General features: G+C 37.0%; 1 protein-coding gene across 2 annotated transcripts in view; it reads right to left on the reverse strand.

Moving 5' to 3' along the window:
- GPHN (gephyrin) overlaps window positions 1-26,123 on the reverse strand; it is a 632,089-nt gene that overhangs the window by 339,524 nt on the left and 266,442 nt on the right. For both annotated transcript variants that reach the window (XM_068543944.1, XM_068543950.1), the window contains exon 4: window positions 614-706. In XM_068543944.1, the coding sequence (XP_068400045.1) occupies window positions 614-706 (93 nt within the window). The remainder of the gene's footprint in view (window positions 1-613; window positions 707-26,123) is intronic.

A 26,123-nucleotide genomic window follows, 5' to 3' on the forward strand; every position in this document is an offset into this window, starting at 1 on the left:
CTTCATTCTTTCCCTAATTTTTTTTCCTGTGCAAGATTGAAGGTGATTCTTGTGGCATGAAGCCTAGAGATTAATTCTGCCTTTTGGCTTATTAAATTCTGCATTTAAATTCACATTTAAAATTATGGAATATATAACTTTCTCATCAAATACTATAAAATTGGTATAAATATGCTATTGCAGTCATCCTACTTGAGACCAATGACAAAGGTATCTCAAGAAAAGACAAATCAGAAACATTTTGAATTATATTAACAAAGCACATCAGACCAGATGCCATGCTGAGTCAGAGTTCTGCTATTACCTCCTTTGGCAATATGCCTGAAATTCAGCCGATACCACAGACCACTGAGCAAATGCAGGATTACCTTCTGGACCAGTTCAATCTTCCTCATTTTAGATAATTTCTAGTTTAAGTCCAAAGAAAAGAAGTCAAGAAAGTTTTTTTATTAATATAATGATTCTCCCACAGCAAAATGTTCACATTCTTAGAACCACAGGTCTCTTGTTCTGTCTAGCAAAATTACATAAATCATATAAAAATAATAAAAAGGATTTAAAATAACATGAATAGTCTACTCCTTGAATATCAGAAAAGCATATACTATCTCACCTCTGGAGTGACATCTCGTGGTGCAAACCCTGTTCCTCCAGTTGTTAGTATCAAATTAAGTTCCTTTTCATCACACCAATCTATCAGGGTTTCCTGAAAGAAAACAATAATATTTTCACATGCAGAAGGACTTGCCTGTCTACTCAAAACATTCACATACTGAAATACTTCGTATACAGTGAAGAAACAGATTCTTTTCAACACTCATTGAGAAAAATGTGAAGCACAATTCATGGAACAGTTTCCACTGTTAATCAAAAGACACTGCAGTTTTGGGTATTTATTTTATTCATTATAGAAAATGAAGATGCAACCATCAGATTCTTGAAAGTAAATGTAACACAGGAAATAGCATAAATAGTTTATAATTAATGTTCATTATGTATTTAAATGGCATGTCTGACATCTTGTCAGCCACTCAAAATATATTCAGGTCTAGCCAGGCCACATTCTGCAAACTTTGGGCAGCAGCAGCTGTGTCCCCAGCACGATACCAGGGATAGTGGGGCCATCCAAGACTGTGTGTGTTGATGTGTCAGCTTCCATGGAGAAACTGGAGGAAAAAAAGTGTAAAAAACGACTGAAAGGTGTGTGTGGAGGGTCGGCGATGGGCTTGTGTTCTGTATGTCATCGGAAAAACAGGCAGAGAAGGAGCATCTCTGAATGGCTGCATTTGGTGTTGGGAGAATACGCACACGTGCACCCACACTTGTTTTTGGTGTCTATACCCAGAAGCCATAATTCTAGGAAGGAATTTGAGGTCTACAGTAGAAAAAAGTCAGAAAATCTAAAATCAAATCAAAATCTACTAGTTATTGGTGACTCCAAACAATTCATCAAGTATATAAGCCTCGGTTTCCTCAAAATGTAAACCAGGAATAATCATTCTTGCCCCCGACCCCTGGAAGGATTGCTGAGACAATCCAATTGAATGAGGATTTTTTTAAACGTAAATCACTGTAAAAACGCAAGGTACTTATTCTTCCCCTGAAATAAAGAGAACATTAGCATACTTGGCGTCATGATATTCACTTTCTACTCCTAGGTTTTGTGATGGTGATGATATGCTATAGATTGTAAAAAAAAAAAAAAAAAAAAATTGAGCACTGTTTCTAATTATATGATCTCATTATTTAATAAGTATAGCAATCCTGTCAGGTAAATATTCATACTTCAATTTTATATTTAAGGAAACACACTGATTGGTTTTTTTCATTAATGGAATCAGAGAGATCAAGAAATATACTTGCTCATGGGCTCACAAACTAGAAGGGAAAAAAGCTAGAATTTAAACTTAGAGCTGTTGGACCCTCAACAGATGTTCCTCTATATTTTGCCTATGATTGAGTCAATATTTTTTTTCCTAAGTTTCAAGTGGTGTAGGAAAGTTTTACATTTTTCAGGATTTTATTTTACATAGTTGCCTTAAAGGAAAGGTGTAGGAATAAATGATTGCTTAAAGTTTCTTTTTTTCCACACCAATATTATGACATTTAGTTGAGATTAGAATTACATACCATAAAATTTTGGAGTTGGTAGAGGCCTTAGTAGATTTGCCTATTCATTTTACAGATAAGACAACTGAAGTGCAATGGGGTTAAATAATTTACTCAAAGTTACCCAGCTAGTTTGTAAAGAAGTGGGACATGGATCTCTGCTTACTCTATTGCTAGTTCTATTCATCTATCTTACATTCTGGCTATTTATTAAAAAGAACTATTAAGTGCTCATTTAAATTATAATTAAATATTTGCTTTGGTATTTTATTGTTTCATTACTTTTATACAATTCAGGTCCAAAACTTAATAATACAAGTATATCATTTATGTACTGATAATTAGATGTGAAATACCAGAGGCAGGCTGATATCTATATGTAAAATACAATCTCCTCAGTTCTCTAATTCATCAGTGACACAAAATGCATGATAATTATTCAGAAGGACAATTCAGGATTTTTAAATGATTTTTTTCCCTATCCTCACTCATTTTTATTTCAACCTGGTATCACAGGAATGGAGAGGGCAAAACTCCAAATGAAGGAGATTTTTTCCCCTGCTGTGATTAATTAATGGCAACAAACTATTTTTAAGAAGACATAAAATGTAGACTACTAGAGCCTAACTGAAGAACTCCCACCACTGATATAGTTATAATTTTGTTCTGAGGAAAGCTCACACACACACAAAATCAATGGTTAATCTACAAACAATAAATGCTGGAGAGGGTGTGGAGAAAAGGGAACCCTCTTGCACTGTTGATGGGAATGTAAATTGATACAGCCACTATGGAGAACAGTATGGAGGTTCCTTAAAAAACTAAAAATAGAACTACCATATGACCCAGCAATCCCACTCCTGGGCATATACCCTGAGAAAACCATAATTCAAAAAGAGTCATGTACCACAATGTTCATTGCAGCACTATTTACAATAGCCAGGACATGGAAGCAACCTAAGTGTCCATCGACAGATGAATGGATAAAGAAGATGTGGCACATATACACAATGGAATATTACTCAGCCATAAAAAGGAACGAAATTGAATTATTTGTAGTGAGGTGGATGGACCTAGAGTCTGTCATACAGAGTGAAGTAAGTCAGAAAGAGAAAAACATACACCATATGCTAACACATATATATGGAATCTAAAAAAAAAAAAAGATTCTGAAGAACCTAGGGGCAGGACAGGAATAAAGACACAGACGTAGAGAATGGACTTGAGGACATGGGGAGGGGGAAGGGTAAGCTGGGACGAAGTGAGAGAGTGGCATGGACATATATACACTACCAAATGTAAAACAGAGAGCTAGTGAGAAGCAGCCGCATAGCACAGGGAGATCAGCTCGGTGCTTTGTGACCACCTAGAGGGGTAGGATAGGGAGAGTGGGAGGGAAACGCAAGAGGGAGGGGATATGGAGATATATGTATACGTATAGCTGATTCACTTTGTTATACAGCAGCAACTAACACAACAAAGTAAAGCAATTATACTCCAATAAAGATGTTAAAAAACAAAAACAAACAAACAAAATCAATGGTTATTATAATAAAGGTGATTATGTGGTGGTTTCACAAATCAAACTTAAAATTTCCATTGTTTTGCTCTTCTATTTATTTAAAAATTAGAAAAGCAAAAATACTCATCATTCTCAGTAGTTATTATTTCTGGTCTATAAAAAAAAACATAGTTGACTCCATAACTCAGCAATGAGATTAACTGATCTTGTCTTCCCACTAATAGACCTTAGAAACTTTAGATTTCTTTGTAACATTCCACATTACTGAAGTGTCTGTGCCACAGCATTCTAGTCTTTGACCACACCTCCATTTATATCAGATCTTGATAAAAAGTGATGTGAAATCCAAGTTGTATCAACAAAACAGCTCAAGCACTAAAAAAAAAAAAACTATACCAAATACTAATTTTCAGTATTGTCAATACCAAGAGGGCAATTCAAACTTTTCAAATTTCAAGATGCCAATAAAAATAGTCAAAATAGTCCCTTTAGACTGAAGAATGCTATTGTTTGGCAACAGGCAATAATTCTTACAACATATTTCATCCACTGATTAAATAAACATTTACTGAGTACCTACACCATGTCTTAGGCGTTAAGAGTTAAAAAATAAGTGAAAGACTGACCCTGGTTCTAAAGAGCTCATAGTCCAGTAATGGTTCTCAACTCTGGTTATACACTGGAATTATCTGTGGAGCTTGTAAAAATACTGATGCTTGGGTCTCATTTCTGGGGTACAGCTTGGAAACTGGGATTCTAAAAAGATTCCCAGGTAATTTTAAAATGCTGCCAACCAATTGAGAACTACTAGCTTAAAGAGACAATAAGTTCAGTTATCTTAAGGTGAACTTCACAGCTAACCCCACTGGGTGGGCCCACAAAGATGTCATAGCTTAAGATTAGTTGCACCATAGGAATATTACTTAAGTTTTTCTATTCCCAGGATGGATAAGTGATAACACATACTATATAGATTTTCTTTCATTTAAATAAAATTTGATATCTTGAGCTCAGTGAAGGATATGTTGAAGTATCTGAAAAGTAATATTCTGTTGCCCAAAGTAGCTGTGTGATGTACAACAGTTTTTCAACTGAGCAAAAATCTTAGTTAGGATTTTGGACTTTTAAGAGAAAATAGCAATCTTATCATTCACTCAGCTGGTCTCCAAAACATAAGGATTCTTTCTCAACCGTTAATATAAAATACGAGTATTCCAGACACCTAGTGGTCATATATTTATTTAACACATCAATTCGTTTATTTAACAAGAAAGTGCCTTTTATTCAGGCACTTCATTAGATAACAGGGATCCAAAGAAATATAAGGCCCTGGCCTCAAGGATTTAGTCAAGTATAGGTGCTGTGAGTCTAGTCAAGAACTTGCTACTAGGGCTTCCCTGGTGGCGCAGTGGTTGAGAATCTGCCTGCCAATGCAGGGGACACGGGTTCCAGCCCTGGTCTGGGAAGATCCCACATGCTGCGGAGCAACTGGGCCCGTGAGCCACACCTACTGAGCCTGCGCGTCTGGAGCCCGTGCTCCGCAACAAGAGAGGCCGCGACAGTGAGAGGCCTGTGCACCGCGATGAAGAGTGGCCCCCGCTCGCCGCAACTAGAGAAAGCCCTCGCACAGAAACGAAGACCCAACACAAGCAAAAATAAATTAATTAATTTTAAAAAAATCAATTGCATTTGTATATACCACCAGTGCACAATTGGAAATTAAAATATTTCTTCTAAATAAAAAAAACAAAAAACTTGCTACTAAAAGTATGATCTGAAGACCAGCAACATTTGTTTTACCAGGGAGCTTGTTAGAAATATAGAATCTCAGGTCCCATCCAAGACTTAATGATTCAGGATCTGCATTTTTAGAAAGACTCCTCAAGGTGCTATATATGCACATTAAACTGGACTAAGCCATGCTTTCTAACCATGTACCACTCAGGATATTGTGAGTCTTACTTTTCTATCACGTTAGATCACCTGAAAGCAATTTATCTCATCATATATGTTTCTGCACCTATAAGATACCTTCCATTTTGAGATATACCTTAATATTTGGCTGCTACCAGGTATCATTGAGGATTTCTACATGAACCATCATTACGAAAAATTCCTCTGCATCTGTTGCAAAACTGAGGCTGAAGGCATTGTCTATTTTAATGGTTATTTTCCCTTACATAAAAGGTATTTCTTTAAAAATTTACTGCCTTGGGCTTCCCTGGTGGCGCAGTGGTTGAGAGTCTGCCTGCCAATGCAGGGGACGCGGGTTCGAGCCCTGGTCTGGGAGGATCCCACATGCCGCGGAGCGACTGGGCCCGTGAGCCACAACTGCTGAGCCTGCGCATCTGGAGCCTGTGCTCCGCAATAGGAGAGGCCGCGATGATGAGAGGCCCGCGCACCGCGATGAAGAGTGGCCCCCACTTGCCACAACTAGAGAAGGCCCTCGCACGGAAACGAAGACCCAGCACAGCCATAAATAAATAAATAAATAAATAATTAAAAAAAAAAAAAAAGGAATCCTTTCAAAAAAAAAAATTTACTGCCTTGAGCTTACAGGTTAGCACAGTATAATCAAGTTGTATCAAAGAATTTCTGCCTCTCCATATCTAACAGAAATGAACAACAAAAAAGAGTAAAAACTAGAGGAAAAAACTTCCACCAGCAATGATCAAATGGGAAAAAATATACAGCTGTATGTCATAAATCTCAGAAGTTGGGTGGTCAATGACAGAAATACATGGTCTTCGAGAAGCATACTGCAGCAGGGTTGAGGCTCATAATGCTGCTCTGGCTCCCAAAGAAGTCATAATGGTGAATTATCAGAATCATAAAAATTCTCACTAATATCTTCAAATCTAGAGAGATGTAAACTGAAAGAAACTATCTTTTCATCTTGAAAGCAGCTGCTATGAGAAACAAATGAAACAAGGGGTTGAATCTCTGTGATCAAGTTGAAGGTTCCAGGAACAAATGCACACTGAATTGGGGAACTAATCTGAAACCTAATGATATCCCCACATAAACAGTGAGTTAAAAACCCTTATCTAGGTAGAAAAACTCTAGTACTGGACATTTAATAAAATCTCACAGAGAAAAACAGAGCATTCCAAAAAAGACGACATGTTGTCTCTGTTCCCTCGCTTCCTCTATTTTCCTTTGTGCAAGTCTGTCAAGATCTGATATACTCTGGGCTGACTTCATCTTTCTTCCTACGTCTCTGCAATGGTTTATGAAATAAGCTCAGATTGAAGACTGGATATTGTTCAAGCAGGTTTTCTTTTCTTTTTTTTTTTTGATAACCATACAATAAACAGAAATTTGAAGGCAAGGAAAGGGTAGTTAGAAGGAAATGTAACAGTGCTAGCTTCCTTATCTTTCAACCAACCCTACGGTTTAAAAAGTTAAAACTATGACTGTAACCTATTAATGATGTTCCTGATTTTAACTTTAGAGAGATCTCTGTTCAGCAAATAATATCTCTTGTAATATGCTCTTTTCATTCCTTTTCTTTTTCCTCTGTTTAAATGAAATAAAATGCTATTCTGTATTAACTTTAGAGAATTATTCTAATTTCATATAGCTACATCTTTTACTCAAACATTCATTCATCCATTCTTCTACCTGTAATATAGACATAGAAAGATGTTAGAATGTTTTACAATTAATCTTAATAATAATTATTTCTGGGTAATTAGATTTGAAGTGTATTTTATTTTTTACTCCCTTTTTAATTTTTTTGTATTTTTGGAATTCTTTATAATTCCCATGTATTGTTATTATTTTTTTTAAATTTTATTTATTTATTTATTTATTTATTTTTGGCTGTGTTGGGTCTTCGTTTCTGTGCGAGGGCTTTCTCTAGTTGTGGCAAGCGGGGGCCACTCTTCATCGTGGTGCGTGGGCCTCTCACTATCGCGGCCTCTCCCATTGCGGAGCACAGCCTCCAGACGCGCAGGCTCAGTAATTGTGGCTCACGGGCCCAGTTGCTCCGCAGCATGTGGGATCTTCCCAGACCAGGGCTCGAACCCGTGTCCCTTGCATTAGCAGGCAGATTCTCAACCACTGCGCCACCAGGGAAGCCCTCCCATGTATTATTAAAAACTAAAGGGATTTTAAAAATTTAATTTTCTGTTCCGTATCAGGAACTAACAGTGTTGTAAGTCAATTATACTTCAAAAATAAACAAACAAACTTAAAGAAAGGGAGATCAGATTTGTGTTTATCAGAGGCAGGGGATGGTGGGAGGGGGAATTGGATAAAGGTGGTCAAAAGGTACAAAATTCTAGTTATAAGATAAATAAGTACTAGGGATATAATGTACAACATGATAACTATAACTAACACTGCCATACATTATATATGAAAGCTGTTAAGAGAGTAGGTCATAACAGTTTTTATCACAAGGAAACAAATTTGTTTCTATTTCTTTCTATTCACTAAACTTATTGTGGTAATCATTTCATGATATATGTAAGTCAAGTCATTATGCTGTACACCTTAAACTTATATAGTGCTGCATGTCAATTGTATCTCAATAAAACTGGAAGAAAAAAATGGATTCTTCTGGTATTAGTTCTTCATTCTGGTAGCTAGTACTTTAATGTCTCATTTTCCCCTCATCATAAGCCAGGTGAGAAACAAATTTTATACTTAACAACAATTCATATATTATTGTGGAAGATTAAATATGGCCACATATTCTTTATAAGTCCTCCTATCAAGAGGTGGAATGTATTTCTACAACCTTTGCATCTGGACTGGACTTATGACTTTGGCCAACAGAATGGGGCAGAAGTCATGGTGTGTGAGTTCTGAAGCCTATGTCTCAAAAGGCCTCACAGTTTCTGCCTTCACTCTTTTGGTATACTTCTATTACCATGATAGGAAGCCCAGGCTAAATCATGGAATGGTGAGAGATGATGTGGAGAGAAAGGCCTAGCAAAACAGATAGCAGCAAGGCCCTAGACATCTGACTGAGGCCATGTTAGATTCTCTAGCCATAGCTGAGCTAACGAATTATTTCAGCCACATGAGTGATTCCAGGTAAGACCAGATGATACACCTACCTGAGCCCAGCAAATCTACAGATCTGTGAGAAATACTAAGTCATTGTTGTTTTAAGTCACTAAGTTTTGTGGTGGTTTTTAATGCAACAAATACAGTACAGATAACTACTTTCATAATTAGCATTTTTGCATCCTTCTCTTTCTCTGGCTATTTCCAATTTATATCTTATTAGTCATAAGTTTATACAACCTTTATAATAAATTTCCAAATAGCTTTGAAAGTGAACTTGATGTGAGTTACATTTAAATAAACTGGCATAAAGTCTCATGAAAGTGATTGTATCATTTAATCATTCAGTTTAAGAAACATACCAATGCCTAGTATGTGCAGGAAAATGTAGGAATGGGGGAAAAAAAAAAACCCATGACAAATGTCCTTGATATCAAAGAGCTCAGAGGTATGAACAAATTAATACAGTATGGTACATCATATATCATGGTTAGTGCTATGAAAGAAGGATGCCCATGTTAAATTTTTTACAGATATTACATATTTATGAATATATAACATTTTCTTTATCATAACTCGGATGAAAACTATCACTACAAAGGTTTTTAGTAATATTTTTCTCTTGCCCAAGAGTAAAAAACCCAATAAAGAGGAAAATGGGACAGTAAGAGATATGAGGAAGTAAGTTTAGACAAGCCATCTTTCTCTACGTCCGACCGAAGTCGCATACTCATCTAGATCTAAATCTAAAATAATACATTTTCTTCTTTTCTCTACATTTATTGACAGAAACATGAATCACTGAATTAAGCAGACCTCACCAAAATAAAATCATTTGAGAAATGTTACATTTTTCTTTGGTCTACTAAATAGTTGTGAAATAACCACCTAAAAAATTCCTATCTGTACATAATGAGACACGGTTTTAGGGTCATTTCAGTAAAGTCTCCTCTAACTCCTCCAGGCAATTTGTTCCCGGTGTGTGTTCCTCTGGAAAGCACTTTTCACAGTTTAAAGAAATTTACATGTTTACTTGTCTCATCTCTGAGAGTGATCTCCAAAAGGTTGATCATGACTCTCTATCAGTAAACAATTTCTGAATGTTATTTTCATAAACCATTGGAAAAGCATGTAGTATATCACACTTAAATAGAAATTTTAAAAAGATGAGATAAAGATGACATAATATTTTAAATAGTTTTTCATTTTATTTTACTAATTAAATGCACAAAAAGTTCTCAACAATGTTTTTGTGAGAGCAATGTGACTAATACGCATTATTTTAGAAAATCTTGGTTTGATATTTTGTGATAAGGTAATTAAAAAGTAAAAAACAGTTTTAAAAGATAAGTAGACTGAAATGGAAGAAGTACTTGACCTATATTTACTAAATCATTACACAACATTTATTTTTCAATCTCATCCACCAAACATGCAAGTGCCTTTTCGAAATGGGGTTAATAAATTTCCATCATTTATAATATTAATTAGTTGTTTCTACAAAGTAATTGGAAGATGTTACTTTGAAAATATTAAAAAATAGGTTCAAAATCCACTAAAATTCTCTAAATGGAAAATTTTTAAATCAAAATTTTGTTTCCTAGATTTTTTTACTCTGCAGTTACTAGTTTTTTATAAATAACACAGTATCATTTCCACTAACAAAATAACTTAATGTGAACAATTTTAAATATCCAAGTATCTTAAGCATGTTTTAATATTTTAGGAAAATTTTCTTAAGATCTTCTTTCACATCATTTTTTCCAAGTTGTCTCCTGAATTATTTTAACTTCTCATTTATTAAGCAGATCCTCCCATTCCTTGTCCATTAGTATCAACTTATCTGTATTCATGTATTATCTGGGCTTAAAATCTCCTTCTCTGGTCCTTTTTGGCTTTGTCAATCTACTCCAAGCCACTTTAAAATTAATATTCTAAACTATATTTCCTTAAAACTTTTTAAAAATTACATTTCTTCACTGGAGAAAACAGCAACACATTTTCTAAATATTTGTTAACATAGTTGAAGCTTTCACTAAGCTCTTAAAAAAGTAAATGCAAACAATAAGTATCATCTATTAGACTAAAGAGCATAGCAGGGCTTCCCTGGTGGTGCAGTGGTTGAGAATCCGCCTGCCAATGCGGGGGACATGGGTTCAAGCCCTGGTCTGGGAAGATCCCACATGCCGCGGAGCAACTGGGCCCGTGTGCCACAACTGCCGAGCCTGCGCGTCTGGAGCCTGTGCTCCGCAGCAAGAGAGGCCGCGATAGTGAGAGGCCCGTGCACCGTGATGAAGAGTGGCCCCTGCTCGCCGCAACTAGAGAAAGCCCTCTCACAGAAACGAAGACCCAACACAGCCAAAAATAAATAAATAAATAAATAAATTTATATTAAAAAAAAAAAGAGCATAGCAAGTGATTAAAATGAGAAGTATAAGTGTTCCTGAGATATTTAGGGGGTTGTAGAGATAAAAAGGAAGCAGGTAGCTTTATCCAAGGAGTATTCATCCATAATTTTTCATACATTCATATTTTCCATTTGCATGTATATGAACATTATATGCATTCAAACATTTTAAAATCTATTTAAATCTATTTAAAATCTATCTATTTTTAAAAAAATATATATGTGTTGGACTTCCCTGGTGGCACAGTGGTTAAGAATCAGCCTGCCAATGCAGGCATGGGACATGGGTTCGAGACCTGGTCCAGGAGGATCCCACATGCCACGGAGCAACTAAGCCCGTGCACCACAACTACTGAGCCCGCGTGCCACAACTACTGAAGCCCGCATGCCTAGCACCTAGAGCACATACTCAGCAACAAAGAGTAGCCACGGCAATGAGAAGCCCGCACGCTGCGTTGAAGAGTAGCCCCCGCTCGCTGCAACTAGAGAAAGCCTGCGTGCAGCAACAAAGACCCAACGCAGCCAAAAATAAATAAATAAATAAATTTAAAATATATATATATATGTATGTGGGTTTACATAATCCTTAGGACATCTCTTATGTAGAGAATATCCCAAAATTAAGATTTTGTTGCATTTCAAATTATCATTCGTTATTCTCTTACACCCACAAAAAATGTCAACCCAGGTGCTCTTTCAGGCTAATTGTACCTTCTCCCTTACAAGAAAGTGAGGGCTGTTCTTTTATTCAAGTTGTCTGATTCTTAACCCCTGGACCAATTTCAGTTTACTTCTATACATTTAGACACCAAACACTATAGTTTCCCAATACTGTATGTACTACTTATATCTTTATTTTAAAGAATGTGAATGATTAGAGTTCTAACCATTGTTGATCTTAATTAACATAATGTAAGACCTTGCACTGATTGTGTCAAATGGTTGTGGACAGCAGATTAATATTACTTATGATAATCCTTTTCTTGTGCTACTAAATGTCTTTTACCAATATGATTTTCGCAACCTTAACTAGATAACGGTATATTAATCCTCTCACTGCTGAAAGAAATAGAAATGAGTAGATACAACTATATCACATGCCTAATTATTCAAGTCTAATTAATTTGTGCTTGGGCATCTCCAGTGTATTGTTCTGAATGAAGGTAACCTGGGTCCACATTCCTCAATTACCACAATAGTGTGGGAACACTGTTACGATGAGGAATTAGTAACTTGAATTGTTTCACAGAATACCAAGGACTTGCTCCTAAAGATGGAATATCACAGATGGAAGTTAAGCACTTGGCAGAATACTTCAGACATAGCAAGGGCTGAATAAATGATTACTTCTGTTACTTTTCAACATTATTTCTGTCAGGGTTACATTGTCTAAGTATGGAATTTCTCCACAAGTTAATTACCTTAGAAGATATCAGTAGAGTTCAGGGTTCATGGTAATCTTCTTAGCATGAATGAATTATGATAGGTCAAAAATCGAAATGACATTTTTTAAAAGGAAGAAAAACTGCAAAAGAGAATAATCAAATGATTTATAGACCTAAATGGATTTAAGAGATATGTCTTTTGACCTTTTTATCCTATTTTCCCTAAGGCCTTCACTAAGCTTAACAGCCGTATCTTATGCATATCTGTACTCTTCAGTGATCTTATATAATAGGTTACGTGAATAAATTGTGATGATGCTGCTGACATAAAGCCTTTCCTAAGATTGACTGGAACTCTGAAAGGACACTGAAATAAATAATAGGAAATCAAACATATTATTTCAAGATGACTCCAATAGGAAACCTTAGGAATCTACCTAATATGAGAAATGCAATTTCAGGCTTTCTCCAATCAGTCAAGTATTTGCTACCTAGGAAAAGAGAATGGTTGAAATATGGAAAAAAAAACTAATAAAAATGCCTCCCTCCAAAATTTCCCTTAGGATTCTAAGATTAGTTTGCTTTCCCTAACACCATAAACAAAAATAAACTCAAAATGGACTAAAGACCTAGATGTCAGACTGGACACTGTAAAACTCTTGGAGGAAAAGATAGGAAGAACACTCTGACATAAATCACAGCAAGATTTTTTGACCCACCTCCTAGAGTACTGAAAATAAAAACAAAAATAAACAAATGACACCTAATGAAACTTAAAAGCTTTTTTTTTAAAACATCTTTATTGGAGCATAATTGCTTTACAATGGTGTGTAAGTTTCTGCTTTATAACAAGTGAGTCAGCTATACACATACATATATCCCCATATCTCCTCCCTCTTGCATCTCCCTCCCACCCTCCCTATCCCACCCCTCTAGGTGGTCACAAAGCACTGAGCTGATCTCCCTGTGCTATGCGGCTGCTTCCCACTAGCTATCTGTTTTACATTTGGTAGTATATATAAGTCCATGCCACTCTCTCACTTCATCCCAGCTTACCCTTCCCACTCCCCCTGTCCTCAAGTCCATTCTCTAGTAGGTCTGTGTCTTTATTCCTGTCCTGCCCCTAGGTTCTTCGTAACCAATTTTTTTTTTTTAGATTCCATATATATGTGTTAGCATACAGTATTTATTTTTCTATTTCTGACTTACTTCACTCTGTATGACAGTCTCTGGGTCCATCCACCTCACTACAAATAACTCAGTTTCATTTCTTTTTATGTCTGAGTAATATTCCATTGTATATATGTGCCACATCTTTTTTTTCTTTTTTTTTTTTACATTTTTATTGGAGTATAATTGCTTTACAATGGTGTGTTAGTTTCTGCTTTACAACAAAGTGAATCAGTTATACATATACATATATCCCCATATCTCTTCCCTCTTGTGTCTCCCTCCCTCCCACCCTCCCTATCCTACCCTTCTAGCTGGTCACAAAGCACCGAGCTGATCTTCCTGTGCTATGCGACTGCTTCCCACTAGCTATCGATTTTACATTTGGTAGTGTATATATGTCCATCTATACACTGCCACTCTCTCACTTTCTCCCAGCTTACCCTTCCCCCTCCCCATGTCCTTAAGTCCATTCTCTAGTAGGTGTGCGTCTTTATTCCCATCTTGCCCCTAGGTTCTTCATGACCACTTTTTTTTTTTTTTAGATTCCATATATATGTGTTAGCATACAGTATTTGTTTTTCTCTTTCTGACTACTTCACTCTGTATGACAGACACTACGTCCATCCACCTCACTACGGATAACTCAATTTCGTTTCTTTTTATGGCTGAGTAATATTCCATTGTATATATGTGCCACATCTTCTTTATCCATTCATCTGTCAGTGGACACTAAGGTTGCTTCCATGTCCTGGCTATTGTAAATAGAGCTGCAATAAACATTGTGGTACCTGACTCTTTTTTAATTATGGTTTTCTCAGGGTATATGCCCAGAAGTGGGATTGCTGGGTCATATGGTAGTTCTATTTTTAGTTTTTTAAGGAACTGCCATACTGTTCTCCATAGTGACTGTATCAATTTACATTCCCAGCAACAGTGCAAGAGAGTTCCCTTTTCTCCACACCCTCTCCAGCATTTATTGTTCATAGATTTTTTGATGATGGCCATTCTGACTGGTGTGAGGTGATACCTCATTGTAGTTTTGATGTGCATTTCTCTAATGATGAGTGATGTTCAGCATCCTTTCATGTGTTTGTTGGCAATCTGTATATCTTCTTTGGAGAAATGTCTATTTAGGTCTTCTGCCCATTTTTGGATTGGGTTGTCTGTTTTTTTGATATTGAGCTGCATGAGCTGCTTGTAAATTTTGGAGATTAATCCTTTGTCAGTTGCTTCATTAACAATTACTTTCTCCCATTCTCAGGGTTGTCTTTTTGTCTTGTTTATGGTTTCTTTTGCTGTGCAAAAGCTTTTACACTTCATTAGGTCCCATTTGTTTATTTTTGTTTTTATTTCCATTTTGCTAGGACGTGGGTCAAAAAGGATCCTGCTGTGATTTATGTCATAGAGTGTTCTGCATATGTTTTCCTCTAAGAGTTTGATAGTGTCTGGCCTTACATTTAGGTCTTTAATCCATTTTGAGTTTATTTTTGTGTATGGTGTTAGGGAGTGTTCTAATTTCATTCTTTTACATGTAGCTGTCCAGTTTTCCCAGCACCACTTACTGAAGAGGCTGTCTTTTCTCCATTGTATATTCTTGCCTCCTTTATCAAAAATACGGTGACCATATGTGCATGGGTTTATCTCTGGGCTTTCTATCCTGTTCCATTGATCTGTATTTCTGTTTTTGCGCCAGTACCATACTGTCTTGATTACTGTGGCTTTGTAGTATAGTCTGAAGTCAGGGAGCCTGATTCCTCCAGCTCTGTTTTTCTTTCTCAAGATTGCTTTGGCTATTTGGGGTCTTTTGTGTTTCCATACAAATTGTGAAATTTTTTTGTTCTAGTCTGTGAAAAATGCCATTGGTAGTTTGATAGGGATTGCATTGAATCTGTAGAGTGCTTTGGGTAGTATAGTCATTTTCACAAAGTTGCTTCTTCCAGTCCAAGAAAATGGTATCTCTCTCCATCTGTTTGTATCATCTTTAATTTCTTTCATCAGTGTCTTATAGTTTTTTAGAGACAGGTCTTTTGTCTCCTTTGGTAGGTTTATTCCTAGGTATTTTTTTCTTTTTGTTGCAATGGTAAATGTGAGTGTTTCCTTAATTTCTCTTTCAGATTTTTCATCATTAGCGTACAGGAATGCAAGAGATTTCTGTGCATTAATTTTGTATCCTGCTACTCTGCCAAGTTCATTGATTAGCTCTGGTAGTTTTCTGGTAGCATCTTTAGGATTCTTTATGTATAGTATCATGTCATCTTCAAACAGTGACAGCTTTACTTCTTCTTTTCTGAATTGGATTCCTTTTATTTATTTTTCTTCTCTGATTCCTGTGGCTAAAACTTCCAAAACTATATTGAATAATATTGGTGAGAGTGGACAACCTTGTCTTGTTCCTGGTCATAGAGGAAATGGTTTCAGTTTTTCTCCATTGAGAACGATGTTGGCTGTGGGTTTGTCATACATGGCCTTTATTATGTTGAGGTAAGTTCCCTCTATGCCTACTTTTTGGAGGGTTTTTATCATGAAACAGTGTTGAATTTTGCTGAAATCTTTTTCTGCATCTATTGAGATGATCATATGGTTTTTCTCCTTCAATTTGTTAATATGGTGTATCAGATTGATTGATTTGTGTATATTGAAGAATCCTTGCATTCCTGGGATAAATCCCACTTGATCATGGTGTATGATCCTTTTAATGTGCTGTTGGATTCTGTTTGCTAGTATTTTGTTGAGGATTTTTGCATCTATGTCCATCAGTGATACTGGCCAGTAGTTTTCTTTTTTTGTGACATCTTTGCCTGGTTTTGGTATCAGGGTGATGGTAGCCTCATAGAATGAGTTTGGGAGTGTTCCTCCCTCTGCTATGTTTTGGAAGAGTTTGAGAAGGATAGGTGTTAACTCTTCTCTAAATGTTTGATAGAATTCGCCTGTGAAGCTATCTGGTCCTGGGCTTTTGTTTGTTGGAAGATTTTTAATCACAGTCTCAATTTCAGTGCTTGTGATTGGTTTGTTTATATTTTCTATTTCTTCCTGGTTCAGTCTCAGAAGGTTGTGCTTTTGTAAGAATTTGTCCATCTCTTCTAGATTGTCCATTTTATTGGCATATAGTTGCTTGTAGTAATCTCTCGTGATCCTTTGTATTTCTGCAGTGTCAGTTGTTACTTCTCCTTTTTCATTTCTAATTCTATTGATTTGAGTCTTCTTCCTTTTTTTCTTGAGGAGTCTGGCTAGTGGTTTATCAATTTTGTTTATCTTCTCAAAGAACCAGCTTTTAATTTTATTGATCTTTGCTATCATTTCCTTCACTTCATTTTCATTTATTTCTGGTTTGATCTTTATGATTTCTTTCCTTCTGCTAACTTCGGGATTTTTTTGTTCTTTCTTCTCTAATTGCTTTAGGTGTAAGGTTAGGTTGTTTATTTGAGAGGTTTGTTGTTTCTTGAGGTAGGATTGTATTGCTGTAAACCTCCCTCTTAGAACTGCTTTTGCTACATCCCATAGGTTTTGGGTCATCGTGTTTTCATTGTCATTTGTTTCTAGGTATTTTTTTATTTCCTTTTTGATTTCTTCAGTGATCTCTTGGTTATTAAGTAGTGTATTGTTTACCCTCCATGTGTTTATATTTTTTTCCTGTAATTGATATCTAGTCTCATAGCATTGTGGTCAGAAAAGATAATTGATACGATTTCAATTTTCTTAAATTTACCAAGGCTTGATTTGTGACCCAAGATATGATCTATCCTGGAGAGTGTTCCATGAGCACTTGAGAAGAAAGTGTATTCTGTTGTTTTTGGATGGAATGTCCTCTAAGTATCAATTAAGTCCATCTTGTTTAATGTATCATTTAAAGCTTGTGTTTCCTTATTTATTTTCACTTTGGATGATCTGTCCATTGGTGAAAGTGGGGTGTTAAAGTCCCCTACTATGATTGTGTTACTGTCGATTTCCCCTTTTATGGCTGTTAGCATTTGCCTTATGTATTGAGGTGCTCCTATGTTCGGTGCATAAATATTTACAGTTGTTATATCTTCTTCTTGGGTTGATCCCTTGATCATTATGTAGTGTCCTTCTTTGTCTCTTTTAACAGTCTTTATTTTGAAGTCTATTTTCTCTGATATGAGAATTGCTACTCCAGCTTTCTTTTGATTTCCATTTGCATGAAATATCATTTTCCCCCTCACTTTCAGTCTGTATGTGTCCCTAGGTCTGAAGTGGGTCTCTTGTAGACAGCATATATACCGGTCTTGTTTTTGTATCCATTCAGCCAGTCTGTGTCTTTTGGTGGGAGCATTTAATCCATTTACATTTAGGGTAATTATCAATAATGTATGTTCCTATTACCATTTTCTTAATTGTTTTGGGTTTGTTACTGTAGGTCTTTCCCTTCTCTTCTGTTTCCTGCCTAGAGAAGTTCCTTTAGCATTTGTTGTAAAGTTGGTTTGGTGGTGCTGAATTCTCTTAGCTTTTCCTTGTCTGTAAAGGTTTTAATTTCTCTGTCGAATCTGAATGAGATCCTTCCTGGTAGAGTCATCTTGGTTGTAGGTTTTTCCCTTTCATCACTTTAAATATGTCCTGCCACTCCCTTCTGGCTTGCAGAGTTTCTGCTGAAAGATCAGCTGTTAACCTTATGGAGATTCCCTTGTATGTTATTTGTTGTTTTTCCCTTGCTGCTTTTAATATTTTTTCTTTGTATTTAATTTTCCATAGTTTGATTAATATGTGTCTTGGTGTGTTTCTCCTTGGATTTATCTTGTGTGGGACTTTCTGTGCTTCCTGGACTTGATTGACTGTTTATTTCCTTTCCCATGTTAGGGAAGTTTTCAACTGTAATCTCTTCAAATATTTTCTCAGTCCCTTTCTTTTTCTCTTCTTCTTCTGGGACCCCTATAATTCAAATGTTGGTTCGTTTATTATTGTCCCAGAGGTCTCTAAGACTGTCCTCAATTCTTTTCATTCTTTTTTCTTTATTCTGCACTGCAGTAGTTATTTCCACTATTTTATCTTCCAGGTCACTCATCCGTTCTTCTGCCTCAGTTATTCTGCTATTGATTCCTTCTAGAGATTTTTTAATTTCAATTATTTTGTTGTTCATCATTGTTTGTTTGTTCTTTAGTTCTTCTAGGTCCTTGTATTTTCTCCATTCGATTTTCAGGATTTTGGATCATCTTTACTATCATTACTCTGAATTCTTTTTCAGGTAGACTGCCTATTTCCTCTTCGTTTGTTTGGTCTGGTGGGTTTTTACCTTGCTCCTTCATCTGCTGTGTTTCTCTGGCTTCTCATTTTGCTTAACTTATTGTGTTTGGGGTCTCCTTTTTGCAGGCAGCAGGTTCATAGTTCCCATTGTTTTTGGTGTCTGCCCCCAGTAGCTAAGGTTGGTTCAGTGGGTTGTGTAGGCTTCCTGGTGGAGGGGACTAGTGCCTGTGTTCTGGTGGATGAGGCTGGATCTTGTCTTTCTGGTGGGCAGGACCGCATCCGGTGGTGTGTTTTGCAGTGTCTGTTACCTTACTATGATTTTAGGCAGCCTCTCTGCTAATGGGTGGGGTTGTGTTCCTGTCTTGCTAGTTGTTTGGCATAGGGTGTCCAGCACTGTAGCTTGCTTGTTGTTGAGTGGAGCTAGGTCTTAGCATTGAGATGGAGATCTCTGGTAGAGCTTTTGCCTTTTGATATTACATGGAGCTGGGAGGTCTCTGGTGATTCAATGTCCTGATGTCCACCGCCTCAATTTTGGGATGATTCATTGTCTATTCATGTTTTCCACAGATGCAGGGTACATCAACCTGACTGTGGAGATTTACTCTACTGCTCCTGAGGGCACTGGGAGAGATTTCCCTTTCTCTTCTTTGTTCGCACAGCTCCTGGGGTTCAGCTTTGGATCGGCACCGCCTCTGTGTGTGGGTCACCTGAGGGCATCTGTTCCTGGCCAGACAGGATGGGGTTGAAGGAGCAGCTGATTAGGGGGCTCTGGCTCGCTCAGGCCGGGGGTAGGGAGGGGTACGGAATGCAGGGCGAGCCTGCGATGGCAGAGGCCAGCGTGAAGTTGCACCAGCCTGAGGCGCACCATGTGTTCTCCAGGGAAGTTGTCCGTGGATCGCGGGACCCTGGCTGTGGCGGGCTGCACGGGCTCTCGGGAGGGGAGGTGTGGATAGTGACCTGTGTTTGCACATAGGCTTCTTGGTTGCTGCAGCAGCAGCCCTAGCATCGCATGCCCATTTTTGGTGTCCGCACTGATAGCCGCGGCTCGCTCCCATCTCTGGAGCTCGTTTAGGCGGTGCTCTGAATCCCTGTCCCCTCGCGCACCCCAAAACAATGGTCTCTTGCCTCTTATGCAGGTCCAGACTTTTTCCCGGATTCCCTCCCAGCTAACTGTGGTGCACTAGCCCCCTTCAGGCTGTGTTCACGCACAACCCCAGTCCTCTCTCTGGGCTCTGATCTCCAAAGCCAGAGCCTCAGCTCCCAGCCCCCACCCGCCCTGGCGGGTGAGCAGACAAGCCTCTCAGGCTGCTGAGTGCTGGTCAGCACCGATCCTCCGTGCGGGAATCTCTCCGCTTTGCCCTCCGCACCCCTGTTGCTGCGCTCTCCTCCGTGGCTCCGAAGCTTCCCCACCCCACCCCCGCCCACCCCCTGTCTCCGCCAGTGAAGGGGCTTCCTACTGTGTGGGAACTTTTCCTCCTTCACAGCTCCCTCCCACTGGTGCAGGTCCCTATTCTTTTGTCTCTATTTTTTCTTTTTTCTTTTGCCCTACCCAGGTACGTGGGGAGTTTCTTGCCTTTGGGAAGTCTGAGGTCTTCTGCCAGTATTCAGTAGGTGTACTGTAGGAGTTGTTCCACATGTAGATGTATTTCTGATGTATTTGTGGAGAGGAAGGTGATCTCCATGTCTTACTCCTCCACCATCTTGAAGTTCTCCCCTGACTTTCTTCTTTAAATGAATTAAGACATTTTATTACTACAGTAGCAAGAAACTGGAATAATGATTCGGTCGAGTCACTACTGAAGTAAAGGATTTCCCATGGCTCTATTTTGAAACTGACTCAGCATTGTCCTTCTTTTCAAGCAACTCTTTTCTTCCAAATTGTTTTGCCAGTTCTCAAAGACTAGCACATTCATCCCAGGTTTCAAATAGGCTTTTAATTTCAAAGTAATTTTATCTTACAGACACATTTACTTGAAGACATTACTGTTTTATTGGAGACACTCATTATATGATAAAACAGGGTTCAGTGGGATGCAGATGAGATAAATGTCATTCATTAAAATTCTTACTGTAACTATTAAATGAAAATTTGAGATATGTTAGTTTATCTGCAGCTCCTAACTTTCTGTGAGGCTTTGCTTTTTCTACTTTATGCATAAAAGTTTGCTAGTCTTATTCTAATCCACTGAATTTTATGATTTTTTAGGGTTTCTCTCAGTGACCTTAATACTTCAGGCAAAGGTTTCAGGAGTTAGATTTACTTCTGTTTTATTTTATAATTAATTATTTTCTATCTATAACCTTACTTATATCTCCTTCTGTTCACATACTTTTAATATCCATACATAAATGTGATACTACATTTATGTATGGATATTACATACATGATAGTGACACATAATGGATCATCTTTTTAATGATGCCATCATCATCTTAATGATAGTGATCTTAAATATTTGTATGAAACCTGTCCATCATCCCATTACCGTCAGGTTTGATAAACATTTCCTGTAATGATAGATCTAGTCCATTAAAACCCCTTAGTATTTAAAGTATTATAAGTCCCAAATGTTAATTCTAATTTAAGAAAGTAATGAAACACTTTCAATAAGCAAGATTTATGATTTAACAAGCCTGAACCCTCTAAATTGATGTGCTGCTCAAATTCAGGCACATACATAAGCAGAGCAAGTGGGTGCCTTTTTTATATATTTTGAGATACAGTGAAAAATCTGTGGATCTCAAACACCTGTCCTCACTGGCTCATTTTATACAGGAAAACACACTCTAGTATTCAACTACCTGAATCTTGGTTTCTCTGCTTACTAGCAAGTGCTCAGTATCTCTTGCCTTCATTTTTTCATCTGTAAAATGATAATAAGAGTATCTACCTTAAAGGTTATTGTGAGGATTGAACTGTGAAATGTTTGGTAGACAGTAGTCACTCAATAAATGTTAGCTGCTACTATTGTTATTATTACTACTAGTGCTGCTGATATTACTGTTTTTATTTTAATAATTGTTCTTTAGAGTGAAGGCATTGTCTCAAAAAAAAAAAAAACTACTTCAGTGATAATCTGTTAACTGAATGGGGTAACAAATCAAGCCTTTAGAATCCATTAATTTTAGGTAAATTTATCAGATAATCTGGCTGCGACCTCTAAGTGTTGAGTTTTAAGAAAATGGGTGCATACAGTACTATTATTAGGGTATAAGAAAAAGGGAAAGCCTAAAGGAAGGTAGGTCAAGGTTGGGCACCTCTCCTAATCACCCCCTCCTTGAAACAATTATCTTCCTTGGCATTGTCCTCTCCTTTTATTTATTTATTTTTTTAACATGTTTATTGGAGTATAACTGCTTTACAATGGTGTGTTAGTTTCTGCTTTATAACAAAGTGAATCAGCTATACATACACATCTATCCCCATTATCTCCTCCCTCTTGCATCTCCCTCCTACCCTCCCTATCCCACGCCTCTAGGTGGTCAAAAAGCACTGAGCTGATCTCCCTGTGCTATGCGGCTGCTTCCCAACAGTTATCTGTTTTATATTTGGTAGTGTATATATGTCCATGCCACCCTCTCACTTCGTCCCAACTTACCCTTCCCCATCCCCATGTCCGCAAGTCCATTCTCTACGTCTGCATCTTTACTCCTGTCCTGCCCCAGGTTCTTCAGAACCAGATATATATATATATATACTTTTTTTAAAGATTACATATATATCTGTTAGCATACAGTATATGTTTTTCTCTTTCTGACTGACTTCACTCTGTATAACATACTCTACGTCCATCCACCTCACTACAAATAACTGAATTTCATTTCTTTTTATGGCTGAGTAATATTCCATTGCATATATGTGCCACATCTTCTTTAGCCATTCATCTGTTAATGGACACTTAGGTTGCTTCCGTGTCCTGGCTATTGTAAATAGAGCTGCAATGAACATTGTGGTACATGACTCTTTTTGATTTATGGTTTTCTCAGGGTATATGCCCAGTAGTGGGATTGCTGGGTCGTACGGTACTTCTACTTTTAGTTTTTTAAGGAACCTCCATAATGTTCTCCACAGTGGCTGTATCAATTTACATTCCCACCAACAGTGCAAGAGGGTTCCTTTTTCTCCACATCCTCTCCAGAATTTACTGATTGTAGATTTTTTGATGATGGACATTCTGACCGGTATGAGGTGATACCTCATTATAGTTTTGATTTGCATTTCTCTAATGATTAGAGATGTTGAGCATCCTTTCATGTTTGTTGGCAATCTGTATAACTTCTGTGGGGAAATGTCTATTTAGCCTTCTGCCCATTTTTGGATTGGGTTTTTTGTTTTTTTGATATTGTGCTGCATGAGCTGCTTGTAAACATTGGAGATTACTGCTTTGTCAGTTGCTTCATTTGCAAATATTTTCTCCCATTCTGAGAGTTGTCTTTTCGTCTTGTTTAGGGTTTCCTTTGCTGTGCAAAAGCTTTGAAGTTTCATTAGGTCCCATTTGTTTATTTTTGTTTTTATTTCCATTTCTCTAGAAGGTGGGTCAAAAAGGATCTTGCTGTGATTTATGTCATAGAGTGTTCTACCTACGTTTTCCTCTAAGCGTTTGATAGTGTCTGGCCTTACATTTAGGTCTTTAATCCATTTTCAGTTTATTTTTGTGTAAGGTGTTAGGGAGTGTTCTAATTTCATTCTTTTACATGTAGCTGTCCAGTTTTCCCAGCACCACTTACTGAAGAGGCTGTCTTTTCTCCCCTGTATATTCTTGCCTCCTTTATCAAAAAGAAGGTGACCATATGTGTGTGGGTTTATCTCTGGGCTTTCTATCCTGATGCGTTGACCTATATTTCTGTTTTTGTGACAGTACAATACTGTCTTGATTACTGTAGCTTTGTAGTATAGTCTGAAGTCAGGGAGCCTGATTCTTCTAGCTCCGTTTTTCTTTCTCAAGATTGCTTTGGCTATTTGCAGTCTTTTGTGTTTCCATAAAAATTGTGAAATTTTTTGTTCTAGTCTGTGAAAAATGCCAGTGGTAGATTGATAGGGACTGCATTGAATCTGTAGATTGCTTTGGGTAGTAGAGTCATTTTCACAGTGTTGATTCTTCCAATCAAAAAACATGGTATATCTCTCCATCTGTTTGTATCATCTTTAATTTCTTTCATCAGTGTTTTATAGTTTTCTGCATACAGGTCTTTTGTCTCCCTAGGTAGGTTTATTCCTCGGTATTTTATTCTTTCTGTTACAATGATAAATGGGAGTGTTTCCTTAATTTCTCTTTCAGATTTTTCATCATTAGTGTACAGGAATGCAAGAGATTTCTGTGCATTAATTTTGTATTCTGCTACTTTACCAAATTCAATGATTAGCTCTAGCAGTTTTCTGGTAGCATCTTTAGGATGCTCTATGCATAGTATCATGTAATCTGCAAACAGTGACAGCTTTACTTCTACTTTTCCAATTTAGATTCCTTTTATTTCTTTTTCTTCTCTGATTGCTGTGGCTAAAACTTTCAAAACTATGTTGAATAATAGTGGTGAGAGTGGACAACCTTGTCTTGTTTCTGATCTTAGAGGAAATGGTTTCAGTTTTTCACCACTGAGAACGATGTTGGCTGTGGGTTTGCCTCATATGGCCTTTATTATGTTGAGGTAAGTTCCCTCTATGCCTACTTTCTAGAGGGTTTCTATCATAAAACAGTGTTGAATTTTGTCGAAAGCTTTTTCTGCATCTATTGAGATGATCATATGGTTTTTCTCCTTCAATTTGTTAATATAGTGTATCACATTGATTGATTTGTGTATATTGAAGAATCCTTGCATTCCTGGGATAAACCCAACTTGATCATGGTGTATGATCATTTTAATGTGCTGTTGGATTGTTTGTTAGTATTTTGTTGAGGATTTTTGCATCTGTGTTCATCAGTGATATTGGCCTGTAGTTTTCTTTTTTTGCGGCATCTTTGCCTGGTTTTGGTATTAGGGTGATGTGGCCTCGTAGAATGAGTTTGGGACTGTTCCTTCCTCTGTTATATTTTGGAAGAGCTTGAGAAGGATAGGACTTAGCTCTTCTCTAAATGTTTGATAGAATTCTCCTGTGAAGACATTTGGTCCTGGGTTTCTGTTTGTTGAAAGATTTTTAATCACAGTTTCAATTTCAGTGCTTGTGATTGGTCTATTTATATTTTCTATTTCTTCCTGGTTCAGTCTCGGAAGGTTGTGCTTTTCTAAGAATTTGTCCATTTCTTCCAGGTTGTCCATTTTATTGGCATATAGTTGCTTGTAGTAATCTCTCATAATCCTTTGTATTTCTGCAGTGTCAGTTGTTACTTCTCCTTTTTCATTTCTAATTGTTGATTTGAGTCTTCTCCCTTTTTGTCTTGATGAATCTGGCTAATGGTTTATCATTTTGTTTATCTTCTCAAAGAACTAGCTTTTACTTTTATTGATCTTTGCTATCATTTCCTTCATTTCTTTTTCATTTATTTCTGATCTGATCTTTATGATCTCTTTCCTTCTGCTAACTTTGGGGTTTTTTGGTTCTTCTTTCTCTAATTGCTTTATGTGTAAAGTTAGATGGTTTACTTAAGATGTTTCTTGTTTCCTGAGGTAGGATTGTATTGCTACAAACTTCCCTCTTAGAATTGCTTTTGCTGCATCCCATAGGTTTTGGGTTGTGGTGTTTTCATTGTCATTTGTTTCTAGGTATTTTTTGATTTTCTCTTTGATTTCTTCAGTGATCTCTTGGTTATTTAGTAGTGCATTGTTTAGCCTCCATGGTTTGTATTTTTTACAGGTTTTTTCCTGTAATTGATATCTAGTCTCATAGCGTTGTGGTCGGAAAAGACACTTGATACTATTTCAATTTTCTTAAATTTACCGAGGCTTGATTTGTGACCCAAGATATGATTTATCCTGGAGAATGTTCCATGAGCACTTGAGAAGTGTATTCTGTTGTTTTTGAATGCAGTGTCCTATAAATATCAATTAAGTCCATCTTGTTTAATGTATCATTTAATGCTTGTGTTTCCTTATTTATTTTCATGTTGGATGATCTATCCATTGGTGAAAGTGGGGTGTTAAAGTCCCCTACTATGATTGTGTTACTGTCAATTTCCCTTTTTATGGCTGTTAACATTTGCCTTATGCATCGAGATGCTCCTATGTTGGGTGCATAAATATTTACAATTGTTGTATCTTCTTGGATTGATTCCTTGATCATTATGTAGTGTCCTTCTTTGTCTCTTGTAATCGTCTTTATTTTAAAGTCTATTTTGTCTGATATGAGAATTGCTACCCCAGCTTTCTTTTGATTTCC

The sequence above is a fragment of the Eschrichtius robustus genome, chromosome 1, assembly GCF_028021215.1.
Source record: "Eschrichtius robustus isolate mEscRob2 chromosome 1, mEscRob2.pri, whole genome shotgun sequence".
NCBI lineage: Eukaryota > Metazoa > Chordata > Mammalia > Artiodactyla > Eschrichtiidae > Eschrichtius > Eschrichtius robustus.